General features: G+C 39.4%; 1 protein-coding gene across 1 annotated transcript in view; it reads left to right on the forward strand.

Annotated features, from left to right (window-relative positions):
• The window catches only part of SYCP2 (synaptonemal complex protein 2), a gene marked incomplete at its 3' end in the record, with an annotated part of 87,912 nt that overhangs the window by 30,836 nt on the left and 43,328 nt on the right, over positions 1 to 13,748 (forward strand). The window contains exons 18-23 of the mRNA XM_079784689.1: positions 573 to 664; positions 5,504 to 5,573; positions 5,861 to 5,918; positions 6,823 to 6,956; positions 8,658 to 9,076; positions 11,581 to 11,708. Coding sequence (XP_079640815.1) covers positions 573 to 664; positions 5,504 to 5,573; positions 5,861 to 5,918; positions 6,823 to 6,956; positions 8,658 to 9,076; positions 11,581 to 11,708 — 901 coding nt within the window. The remainder of the gene's footprint in view (positions 1 to 572; positions 665 to 5,503; positions 5,574 to 5,860; positions 5,919 to 6,822; positions 6,957 to 8,657; positions 9,077 to 11,580; positions 11,709 to 13,748) is intronic.

Here is a 13,748-nt window from a genome sequence, read left to right on the forward strand (position 1 = left end):
ATTTATCTTTTTTTTAAATATATTTTATTGATTTTTTTAACAGAGAGAAAGGGAGAGGGATAGTTAGAAACATCAATCATCAATCAGCTGCCTCCTGCACACACCCCACTGGGGATGTGCCTACAACCGAGGTACATACCCTTGACCAGAATCTAACCTGGAACCCTTCAGTCCACAGGCCGACGCTCTAACCACTGAGCAAAACTGGTCAAGACTATTTAATCTTTATGACAATTTTTTGTTCTTTTTTTAAAAAATCTTTATAACAATTTAATAGTGACCTCTGTTTCCAGAATCCAATTGCCTTCTGGGCTGTTGTCTAATGTTCAATAGGCTACTCAAATTTAACAGGTCCAAGATAAATTCATCTTTCAACCACCACCACCCCCGGCTAATTTTTTTCTCCATTTCTTACCTTGGTAAATGGTATCCACTTACTCATCTAAACCAAAACCTGGGACCCATCCTAGAACCTTCCTTTTTTAACTTCCTCATCTAAATAGCACCTCAATAATAGCAATATGTAATGTTAAAAACCCATAAATATACCAGTCCTTCATTCTCCTTTTTAGCAGCACCACGAAGAGGAAAAATTAAACCACCGCTGCAAGTGAGGAGTCCTGCAGAGAAACCTGGTGTTTCTAAAACTGGAGTGGATAATGCTGTATCACGTCAGTCTAAATCACCTGCAGAAAGAAGTAGAGAAAATGAGACACACAAAGTAACTTTACTTTGAAAGCATTTTTACAATAAGTTATTTATCAGGTTATTGTAGAAATACATATAGAGCTAACTTTTTACAAGCAGTGAGTGTCTTTGTTTAAGGCATTGCTTTTTTAAAAGTTATCACTTATTGTCCTTGAAAGTAAGGTCATTCTCACATACAACTCATTTACTGTGCTGACAATAGACTTTAGGAATATCCATTCAATATAACTCTGATTTACCCATTTGGTGGGAGAATGGACTCATCATCATTCTTTAGTTATACAAATTAGTGTCTTCTATGAGGACGTTCTAGTATAGAAATATAAAGTAAAAGTGGACTCTGTCCTTAAGTATCTTCAACTCTAGCATGGGAATTAGATAAATTAATAAGATAATTCTACTATTGTATAAATCTTCTCAAATATACCTATAGGGTTCAGTAGAAACGTAGTGGGGGCCTAATGTCTAACTCCAGAGCTGGAGGGGGAGGGGAAAATCAAGAGAGGCTCTCTAAGGAGATGGAAAATGAGTTGATTTTTGAAGGATAAATAAAGGTTATTCAAATGGACATTTAGAAGAAGGGTATTCATTCCAGGTAACTGAGGAAACAGAGCAGGGAATGGATAGGAGAAAGTTGTTTCTTGGAGAAATAGGAGGTAATCAGAGATACAGATAACTTTGTAGGTGAAGAACACCTAGTAGCTAGCTTTTGTTTCCTCTGAAGTGTGAGGATGTTGGATTTTTCTTGGGGATAAATTGATGTAGAGGGTTCAGGGACAAGTAAAGTTTTGGAATAGCTACTGAGAGATAATGGAGAAGGCTAAGAATGAGTAGCAGTGTTAGGCAATGTAGAGACCCAGTTTAAATTAGAGACTATGAATTTTATCACAGCATTGGTTCAAAAATTTGTAATAGGAGAGAACCAAGATGGCGGCATAGGTAAACACCTGTTCTTGCTGCCTCTCACAACCACATCAAAACTACAACTAAAAGACAAAACAAACATCATGCAGAACCATGAGAAAGCTGGCTGAGTGGAAGTTCTACAACTAGAAGGAAAGAAAAACGCATTGAGACTAGTAGGAGGTGCGGAGGTGCAGAGGTACTAAGGCATGCATGAAACGGGCTGGCAACTGGGTGTGTTGTTTTTTTCAATTGGGAGGGAGATACAAGTTCCCGAATGCTCTGAACTCCAGTTCCAGGCGAGACTCTGGGGACCCAGACTCATACGGGGAGAAGCTGGACTGTCTGGCATCTGGCTAGAACATGAGGGCACTTTCTCTCAGAGGTGCTCACAGCAATCATTGTTCCTGCATGGGGGTGTGGGATGTGGAGATGCGGGGACCTCCCGGGTACAGGGCTGACCGTCAGCCATTGCTGTTTGCTCCACCCTGGTGATTCTCTGAAACCCCGCCCCACTCAATTTACAACCCCATCCAAGCTGTGCGCAGTGGCTTTTGCATATGAATGGCCTGTCCTTCTGCAGCCTAAGACCTAACAAACTGCAGCTGTGTCAGAGAGCTCCAAAGCTTCCAAAAGAAGGCCCAAGGCTCAGCAGCAGCAGCCTGCCTTGCTTTACAGCTGGACCTCATCTGGGCACTTCCAAACCCCAAACAAAGAAGAAGAATCTGCAGATCTCTCTCTCTGTAGCTCCTGCTGGGTGGCCTCGGGCAGTGGCTGACTTTGCACCTCCTTGGAGATCCAAGAGCCAGTGTACCCCGTGGTCATTGTGAGACCATACCAGATTACAACTCTTCACATCCATAAGCGACATACTCAAGGGGCAGACTTGTGAGCACCAAAGCCCCACTGAAGCAAGTCCTGCCCCATAAGGGTGTCTTCAGCACAGCAGTTCTTCCATTGTAGACATAGCTGGTCCCCATAGCAAATTGGCCTGGAGGTCAATTCCTCCCAGTGATACCAACAGCAATCAAGGCTTAACTACAACAAGACTGTGCACCCAGACCACAAAGGGGTACACCAAGAGTGTCCACCTCAGGTGATTGGGAAGGCTGAGCCACTGGGCCCTATAGGATACCTAGTACACAAGGCCACTCTATCAACACAGGGAAGCAGCCAAAATGCGGAGGAAAAAAATACATGTCACAAGTGAAAGAAATGGAAGAAAGCAAACTACTGGATATAGAGTTCAAAACCACAGTTATAAGGTTACTCAAGAATCTTCTAGAAACCTCTAGAAACTTAGTGAGACCTTCAAGGATCTTAGTGAGAATTCCCGCCCCCCCCCCAAAAAAAAAAACACAAAAAAACGGAAAAGGACTAGTCAGAAATTAAGTATACGCTGACTGAAATAAAGAATAATATACAGAAATTCAACAGTAGATTAGAGGATCCCAAGAATCAAGTTAAAGATTTGAAATACAAGGAAGCAAAAAAACACCCAACCAGAAGAGCAAAAAGAGAAAAGAATCCAAAAATATGAAGATAGTGTAAGGAGCCTCTGGGACAACTTCAAACGTACCAACATCCGAACTATGGGGGTGCCAGAAGAAGAGAGAGAGCAAGATATTGAAAACCTATTTGAAGAAATAATGACAGAAAACTTCCACTACCTGGTGAAAGAAATAGACTTACAAGTACAGGGAGCACAGAGAAGAGGAATCCAAAAAGGACCACACCAAAACACATCATATGTAAAATGCCAAGGGCAAAAGACAAAGAGAGAATCTTAAAAGCAGCAAGAGAAAAACAGTTACCTACAAGGGAGTACCCATATGACTGTCAGCTGATTTCTCAACAGAAACTATGCAGGCCAGAAGGGAATGGCAAGAAATATTCAAAGTGATGAATGGCAAGAACCTACAACCAAGATTACTCTACCCAGCAAAGCTATCATTTAGAATTGAAAGTCAGATAAAGAGCTTCACAGACAAGAAAAAGCTAAAGGAGTTCATCACCACCAAACCAGTATTATATGAAATGCTGAAAGGTATTCTTTAAGAAGAAGAAGAAGAAGAAGAAGAAAAAGGTAAAGATAAAAATTATGAACAACAGCCGAACCGGTTTGGCTCAGTGGATAGAGCTTCGGCCTGCGGACTCAAGGGTCCCAGGTTCGATTCTGGTCGGGGGCATGTACCTTGGTTGCGGGCACATCCCCAGTGGGGGGTGTGCAGGAGGCAGCTGATCGGTGTTTCTCTCTCATCAATGTTTCTAACTCTCTATCCCTCTCTCTTCCTCTCTGTAAAAAATCAATAAAATATATTTTTTTAAAAAAATTATGAACAACAAATACATATCTATCAACAAGTGAATCTAAAAATCAAGTGAATAAAAAACCTGATGAACAGAATAAACTGGTGAATATAATAGAATCAGGGGCATAGAAAGGGAGTGGACTGACAATCCTCAGGGGGAAGAGGGTGTGGGGGGTGCGGTAAGAGATTGGACAAAATTCTTACATCTGTGGACGAGGTCAGTTGGGGGTGGGGTAAGGGCATGGGGTGGGGTGGGAATTAGGTGGAAGGGAGCTATGGGGGGGGGAGAAACATCTGTAATAATCTGAACAATAAAGATTTATTTTTTAAAATGTGTAATAATCTCTCAAAGTTTAGTATCCTTGGTTTTAGATTGAAAAAGAATATAATTTAAAAAAACACGATTGCAAACAAAAAAGAAAAAGAATAGATGATTTTTTAAAAATTAAATGGTTATGTGGCATAAAGATAAAGGGTGCAAAAGTTGAAGATATTAGAAAAAATAGTCAAAGTGATGGTTCAAATTGTCTCACTAAATGTTTCTTACTAGGGACACTGTTCAGTTTTGTGGTGTGGTACTGAATGTTGTAGGATGATAAGCATGCTAGGCCTGTGCTTGCTTATTGTCAGGGGAACCTTTCTGTCGTTATGACAACCAAAACCACACCTACACATTTTCATACTGCTCCTCTCCCAGGGTAGTGGAACCACTGGCTAGAGTAAGGAGGAAAGAAAGCCAGGATGAGGCAAAATATCTTGGCCTAGAGGGTATATTCTTTTGACAGTGATGTCATATTTTTATTTGATCTGGGTAAGTGTGTATCTGTTGCTGTGGAAAAAGGGAAACTTGCTGTAGTTAAGAAGATGGTTGTGCAGTAAGTTACAAAACATTTAATGTTCCATAATTTCCAACTCCTTTATGTATATTAGTGAAAAGACAGAATAGATGCAGGTTATGAGATCAAAACAATAGGAAATGTGCCATGGAGGTTTTAGAAATTGTCAGTTCCAGATGAAGATTGAATTGTTTTACTGGCTATGAAGTGATCAGAAAATTTATAGGATCTTGTGCTTCCTTATCGGCAGTGAAAGTTATTTTCTTGTATTTTAGGCTAACTGATATTCTAAAATGGGAATAACCATAATGAAGTACAGTTGACACTTGAACAACATGACCTTGAGTTCACTTATACATGGATTTTTTTCAATAAATTTTGTAAATATATGTATTTTCTCAAGATTTTCTTAACATTTTATTTTCTCTAGCTTTATTGTAAGAATACAGTATAGAATACATATAACATACAAAATATGTATTAGTGAACTGTTTATGTTATCAGTAAGGCATCCAGACAGTCACTATTAGTAGTTAAGTTTTGGAGGAATCAAAAGTTATATGTAAATGTGACAGAGGTCACAATTTGTTTTAAGGTCAACTGTAAATAGAAATACTATCCAGCTTTTAATAGCAAAGCAAATTTATTTTTAAAATTTTAATCTTTAATATTCTGACTTTTAAAAGTTGTTTTCCTACAATACCTTAATTCAAATTTACAGTAACATGTCTCCTGTGTTTATAGCATATGAAAACTGCTGACGTTACAGAAAAGACAGAAACTAAGGACATTGAATTCCTAAACCAAAATTTTAGTAAGTACTTTTTTATTTAATCTTCTTTATAAACTTCCCTTTTGCCACCTGGCTTTCTTTGATTTGAAAAAAAAGATTTATAATAAATGTATTCAGCTTTATGCAAGGAACTTAGAAGTAACAAGGAAATATACTCTCTGTTCCCAAGATGTTTGGGTTTGAGAAGGGGAAAACTTGATCAATCAATCTCTTCATCCCAGTATGTAAACCTTGATCAAAATCTATACCAATTTTACCCTGCCAACTGCATGAAAAAATGAAAATACCATAATTTTTGTTTTATTTAGATGATTCCCAGTATTCTGTTCTCGGTTCTCAAGCAGCGGGAAAAATAGATAAATCTGTGTAAGTATGAGAAAGCTCATCAAATTTTTTAGTGTGTATATTTACTTTTAGATGAATGTAACAAATTTAAAGAAAAAGGCTTTATAGTCTTATTAGAGGCCCAATTCACAAAATTCGTGTATATTGGGTGGGGCGGGATCCCTCAGCCCAGCCTGTGCCCTCTCGCAATCCAGGACCCCTTGCTCCTAACTGCCAGCCTGCTCACTCCTAACTGCCCACCTGCTTGCTCCTTACCGCTTGGCTCACCACTCCTTAGCCCTGTCTCGGAGGCAGGAGAGGCTCCCGCCATTGTGACTGCACTTGCCAGCCATGAGCTGGGCTTCTGGCTGAGCAGTGCTCCCACTGTGGGAGCGCACTGACCACCGGGGGCAGCTCCTACATTGAGTGTCTGCCCCTGATGGTCAGTGCGCCGTCACAGTGACCGGTCATTCTGGTCGTTCTGCCATAAAGATCGCTGGGCTTTTATTATATAGATAGATTGTTTATAGCATTAATCATCTCTCAAGTATTATGATAGCACAATGGGGAGTAGTCTGTTTTGTCCATAAGTACCAACATAACTACTTTCAAATTGAGAGATTCAAATGAATGAGATTTTAAAAATAATAAGGTATGAATATATAGAAATGTAACCTACTTTAAATATACAGTGGAACATGTAAGTTATGTGAGATGTATTTAGGTAGATATAAATATAGTAGCAATAATGGAACTTTTTAATCTTTAATTTGATTAATTATATGGTAAATTTTAACTTTCATAATGACTTACAAAAACATTTTCATACTTGACTGGTAAAAATTGCTATCAATAAACATTGACTACATTTAAAAAAAACAAAGTCTTATGTCAGAATTATAGCTAATGTTTTATGATATATTAAGCAAATGAATTTATTTTCCAGGTTACCTGATGTTTCATACAACATTCATGGAAATAAAATGCCTTCTAAATGGGCATGTTGGACGCCTGTAACAAATATTAATCTGTGTGATAATCAAAGAGCAAGTACTTCACAAGGAGACACATTTATTCAAGGTGAAACATACACAGTTGACTCTTTAAAAAGAAGTTTTTATTGATTTCAGAGAGGAAGAGAGAGGGAGAGAGAGATAGAAACATCAATGATGAGAGAGAATCATTGATCAGCTGCCTCCTGCACATCCCCCACTGGGGATCAAATCTTAAATACAGGCATGTGCCCTGACTCTGACCCAGAATCAAACTGGTGACCTCCTGGTTCCTAGGTCAATGTTCAACCACTGAGCCATACCAGCCCAGCTACAGTTGACTCTGAAACAACACAGGTTTGAACTGCATGGGTTCGTCCATTTATGTGCAGATTTTTTTCAATAAATTTTGTAAATGTATTTTCTCATGATTTTTTAGTATTTTTTCCTCTCATTTACTAGAGAAAAGAATCTATACTAATAAAAGGGTAATATGCTAATTAGACCAGACATCTTCCAGACGTCCTTCTGGACAAACCCATGGTGGTGAGGCCAAGGCAGAAGAAGTTAGAGGCGATCAGGCTGGCAGGGGAGAGCAGTTAGGGGGATCAGGCCAGCAGGGGAGAGCAGTTAGGGGGATCAGGCTGGCAGGGAAGAGCAGTTAGGGGATCAGGCTGGCAGGGGAGAGCAGTTATGGGGATCAGGCCAGCAGGGAAGAGCAGTTAGGGGATCAGGCTGGCAGGGGAGAGCAGTTAGGGGGATCAGACCAGCAGGGAGATCGGTCAGGGTAATCATGCAGGCAGGCAGAGGTGGTTAGGGGCGATCAGGCAGGCAAGCTGAGGTCGTTATGGGCGATCAAGCAGGCAGGAGAGCAGTTAGGGGCATCAGGCAGGCAGGCAGGCAGGTAAGCAGTTAGGAGCCAGTGGTCCCGGATTGTGAGAGGGATGTCCGACTGCCTGCATCAGGCCTAAACCGGCAGTCGGACATCCCCCGAGGGGTCCCAGATTAGAGAGGGTGCAGGTCAGGCTGAGGAACACCCGTCCCCCCTCCCCCCAATGCACAAATTTTGTGCACCAGGCCTCTAGTATGTATATAATACACATCATACAAAATATATGTTAATTGACTATGTTATTATTAAGGCTTCTGGTTATTAAGTTTTGTGAATCAAAAGTTATATGTGGATTTTTGACTGTGTAGGGGTTGATACCCCTAACCCTGTGTTGTTCAAGGGTCAACTATAGTTTTTTCTATATATAATAGTAGTTCAGGGGAATATTCATTTCTTGAAATGTCTGACAAATATCTTTGGTTTTAATAAAGTTTATACATTATCAGTTTATTAATTTAACTAGAGGCCTGGTGCACGAAATGCATGCACGGGTAGGGGCCCTAAGCCTGGCCGGTGATCAGGGCTGATCTGTGGGGTGACCAGTGGGGTGATCAGAGCCCCAGCTCGCACCCACCTCAGCCTGGCGCTGCCCGCTTGCTAGCCCCGCCACCGCAGGTCACCTCCCTCTGCAGCGCGACCAGTGTCTGCAGAGTGACCAGAAGGATGACCAAGGGGCCCCTGCTCACACTTGCCTTGGCTGGCCTGGCGCCGCCTGCTTGCCAGCCCTGCCCCCTTGACACCTCCACCTGTCAGGGCCTGCGGGCTGGGGGCAGCTCCTGCATGGTCAGTGCATATCATAGCAACCTGTCGTTCCGCCAGTGGTTCTGCTGTTTGGTCGATTTGCATATTAGGGTTTTATATAGATAGATAAGGATTAATTTCTCTTTTTCCCACTAGATATTGCTATCAACAAAAACAAATCATCCTCTTCAGTATCTGATGATAATTCTGAAGAAACAGGAAAGGTGGAATATAAGAAAGAAATAATGCAGCGTAACAAAATAGATAAAGGAGAAGTAGATGTTTGCAGAAGAACCAATCAACAACTAAATCAACTTTCAAAGCAGAAAAATATTGAAAATACCAAGCAGAGTGATTGGCATATAGAATCTGAAACTACTTTTAAATCAATTCTCCTAAATAAGACAGTTGAAGAATCTCTCGTCTATAGGAAGAAATACATACTGTCAAAAGATGTGAATACTGCTATTTGTGATAAAAGCCCCTCTCATAGTAAAAATACAAAGAGTCTTAGGAAATCAAGGAAAAGATTAACATCTGAATTTAATTCCTTGGATTTGAAACAAAACAAAATGGTGAGCTTTCAGTGTGTTTTATTTCTGCATACCCATAACATGCCTACTTAATAACATAAGAAAGAGAAAGAAGCTTGTTTGATTGCTGCAAATTTAACATTTGGAAATACCTTGTTCTTTAATTCAAACTCAGAGCAAGTGCCTATTGAATTCCTGCATCTCTCCCTAATCCTGGCTCTGATAAAACACATGCCCGTGGGTGCCATAGGCATGTACGTAGGAATTGCATGAATGAACCCTGTTTTGGCTCCTTGTTTGTGTGAGCCACCTATGTAATTTTTAATTTTCTAGTTATATTACTATTTCTATAATACATTTTTAAATTTTACAGGAGAAATTCATTTTATTCATATATACTTTTACTTTTCAGTTACAGTTGACATTTGGTATTAATATTAGTTTCTGCCTTGTTTCCTCTTGTTGGGTCTCCCTTAGATTCTTTTGAACATGCATATAGAACTGCCTGTGCCTTTGCCTTTCAAATGGTGCTTACCTTTCTTCTTAATAAATGGTTGTGTTTTGTGATTTTTTTTCACTTTAAACTATAAGTGTAAAGACTTTTATTCAACATTTATTCAACTTTGCACATAGTAGCATCTGAAGTATTTTTTGCATTATTGCATTAAAGTTTTACAAGGTTTATTAAGAAAGGATGTAAGTGGGGTAGAGGATACTATCTTCTATAACTGTTGCTCATCCCCATTGGATGCCCCACTTTCTTCACTTAATCAGCTGTAGAACAGCTCCAGGACAATTTTAGCTATTTTGTACCATACTTGGAGACCTATATCTGGGCTGTCTGTTTTATTCCATTCTATTTGTTTATTCTTTCACCAATACTGCACTATACTAATAACTCTATCATTATGCCTTAAAAGTAGGGTAGTGTCAGTTCTCCAACTTTGTTCTTCTCATTCAACATTGTGTTGGCTATTCTGGGTCTCTTGCTTCTCCATGTAAACTTGAGAATCATATTGTTGCTAACCAAAAAAATAACTTTCTGAGATTTTGATTGGGATTACATTGAATCTTTAAATCAAATTGGAAAGAACCGACCTCTTGACAATATGAGCCTTTCCATTTATTTAGATGTTTTTTTTTATTTTTCATCAGAGTCATGAAGTTTCCCTCATATAGATCTTGTGTATATGTTTGCCATATTTATTCTTGATTCTATGTTGGGGGGTGGTAATGTAAATGGAATATAATTTCATATTCCAATTGTTAGTTACTGATGTATAAGAAAGTGATTAGCTTTTATTATTACTTTTATATCCTTCCACCATTTCTATAATTGCTTTTTAGTTCCAGGAATATTTTTGTTGATTGAGATTTTTATACATAGACAAAAATAGTTTTATTTCTTCCTTCCAATCTGTTTACCATGGATAGCCTTTGCTTGTCTATTACCTTAGCTAGGACTTCAGTATGATGTTGATAGGAGTGTGAGAGCAGACATCCTTTTCTTGTTTCTTAGTGGGAAAGCATCTAGTTTCCATTAAGTATGATGTTTGCTGTATTTTCTTTTTATAGCTGAACTTAATGAAGTAGAAGATGTTCTCCTGTGTTCCTGGTTTTCTAAGAGTTATGAATGGATATTGGATTTAGTCAAATGTTTTTGTGCATCTATTGATGTGATCATGATTTTCTTCTTTAGCCCATTAATATGATGGATTACATTAATTCATTTTCAAAAATTGAATCAGCCTTGCTTACTTGGCTGATTCCACTTGGCTGTGGTAGACAATTCTTTTTATACATTTTTGGACTTGATTGCTAATATTTTATTCAGGATTTTTGCATCTATGTTCATGAGCTGATAATGTCTTCATAAAATGAGTTAGGAAGTATTCCCTATGCTTCTGTCTCCTGGAAGATTGTAGAAAATTGTTATACTTCTTAAATGTTTTAACTCACCAGTAAACCCACCTTGGCCTGGTGCTTTCTGTTTTGGAAGGTATTAACTATTGATTTAATAGATACAGGCCTAGTCAGGTAATTCTTCCATGAGTTTTTAAAGAATTTCAAGGAAATGGTCCATTTAATCTAGGTTACCAAATTTATGGGCATAGAGTTGTCTATAGTATTTCTTTATTATCCTTTTAATGTCCATGTAATCACTAGTGATAGCCTCTTTTGGTGTTAGTAATATCTGTCTTTTACATCTTTCTTTTTTTCTTAGTTAACCTTACTAGAGGCTTGTCAACTTTATTGATCTTTACAAAGAACCAGTTTTTAGTTTCCTTTATTTTTTTATATGAGTTTCACTTTTAAAAAGTAATATCTACAGAGCACTCTTCACAGTTATTTTATATGTTAAAAGACTTACCCTGACTTGTTTTAATGCTTAATAAAGCCCAAACTTACCAAGTAATTTCTGATTCCCTTTATTTCTCTTTGTGGCTATACATAGAAACATATTTTTCTTTTTATTTCTTTTCAGCCTTTATTTTCACTTGAAGGTTAACTTATAGAGTTTTTAAATAATTTATAAATTGTTTCAGAGAGAAAACTCAAAAGGGAAAATACTTGCTGATGCAGCAGAATCCTTGATAAGCCAAATTAATAAGAGATACAAACCAAAGGATGGTATACAGTCTGCAAGAAAGTTAAAGGAGTCTTTTAAAAACAGGTATGTTCTTACATTTTAGACATGAATATTTTTCTGACAGATACAACTAAATTGTTTTACACTGTTTTAAGGTTAGTTTTCAACAAGTTAAAATAATGTAACTTACTAGTAGAAAACACATAGTAACTTATTTATTTTTGTAAATAGTAGCTGTTTAAATTAGAACTAAATTTGAAATTAGACATTCTAGTATCTGATTGCATTTTATAAAATATCAAAAATACCAAATTGATGCAGCATATCATTTCAGAAATCTTTAAGATATAGACATTCTAGAAATTTTTCATTGAGCCTAGTGATGAGTAAAATGAAGCATATTTAAATATATTGCTTAAGTAAGAGGTCAACCAAAGGACGTATATGCTTGCATATGAGCATAACCAATGGACACAGATGGGGAGGCAGGGTGTGAGGGCATGTGCTGGGGGTTGGGGAAGGCCGGAAGAGGTCAATAAGGGGAAAAGGAGACTTATCCTCTCTAATAAACCGGTAATATGCAAATTAACCATCACTCTGCTACATAAGCCACGCCCACCAGCCAATCAGGGCGAGTATGCAAATTAACCCCAATCCAAGGTGGCTACAGCCACAGAGAGCAAGGTTTCCCAGGTAACAGAGCAAGCCAAGCTTTCCATAGCCATTGCAGGCCTAAGCCTCTACTCAAGCTACAAAGTTTCAATTATAGAAGGTAAACAAATTCAAACAAATGGCAGCAGAATGGAGCTTGAGAGAGCAGGCCAGGGTTGCCGGCGGCAACAGGGGAAGCAAAGCTTTCCGCACACCCTGGCCGGGCTCACCCGCTTAAGGCTACAAAGTTTCAATTGTAGAAGGTGAATTAACTGCCACAGAAATGGCTGCCGCCCCAGAAATGGCTGCTGCCCCAGGCTACAAAGTTTCAATTGTAGAAGGAAAATAAATTCCAGATACCAGGGCCTCCCCTTGGGTTGCCAGGAGGCATGGCCGGCCTGTAAACCACCACAGGCCCCTCGCTCAGGCCACCCCACACCCCAAGGGAACCCCCACCCTTATCTGTGACACCCTTCAGGGCAAACCAGCTGGCCCCCACCCGTGCACCAGGCCTCTATCCTATCTAATAAAAGAGTAATATACAGATTGATCATCACTGCAACACACAATATAGCTGCCCCCATGTGGTCAAAGATCCTGCCCCCATGTGGACACAAGATGGCCACTACAAGATGGCCAGCAGGAGAGGGCAGTTGGGAGGCACCAGGCCTGCAATGGAGGGCAGTTGAGAGGGACCAGGCTTGCAAGAGAAGCAGTTGGAGGTGATCAACCCTGCAGGAGAGGACAGTTAGGGGTGACCAGGCTGGCAGAGGAGGGAAGTTGGGGGCAAACAGGCTGGCAGGGGAGCAGTTAAGCATCAACCAGGCTGGCAGCAGTTAGGGGGTGATCAGGCTGGCAGGCAGAAGTGGTTAGGGGCAATCAGGAAGGCAGGCAGACAAGCAGTTGGGAGCCAGCAGTCCTGGATTGTGAGAGGGATGTCCGACTGCCCGTTTAGGCCCGATCCCACCAGGATCGGGCCTAAATGGGCAGTCGGACATCCCTCCAGGAGTCCCAGATTGGAGAGGGTACAGGCTGGGCTGAGGGACAACCCCCCGCCGTGCACGAATTTAGTGCACCGGGCTTCTAGTGTAATATATTAAACAATAAAGAACTTAAATTAAAAATAAAAAAACAAAAAGGAAAAAGGAAATTTAAATAAGCTGAAATGAGTTACTTTTATATAGTAAATATGTATTCCTTGTTTATAATCTTTCTGAAGGTTAGTTCTTTTATTACAAAATGTATTTTTATAGGCTGCCAGTTGGTTAATTCACATTTAAATTCATTCCGCTCTTATTGTAAGGCATGAAAATAATTATTTTAATGGCAGAACATTCCATTTAAATTGCTTGGCACCTTCTGCTACATAAATGATTCTGCTTAGAGTTAAATATTATTGTTGCTATATACTGTGAGTGAAGGTGCAAAAATAGGGTACTAGTGCTATCACATCGCAGTGATTTAGATAACATA

This window comes from Cnephaeus nilssonii, assembly GCF_951640355.1.
Source record: "Cnephaeus nilssonii genome assembly, chromosome: 11".
Taxonomy (NCBI): domain Eukaryota; kingdom Metazoa; phylum Chordata; class Mammalia; order Chiroptera; family Vespertilionidae; genus Cnephaeus; species Cnephaeus nilssonii.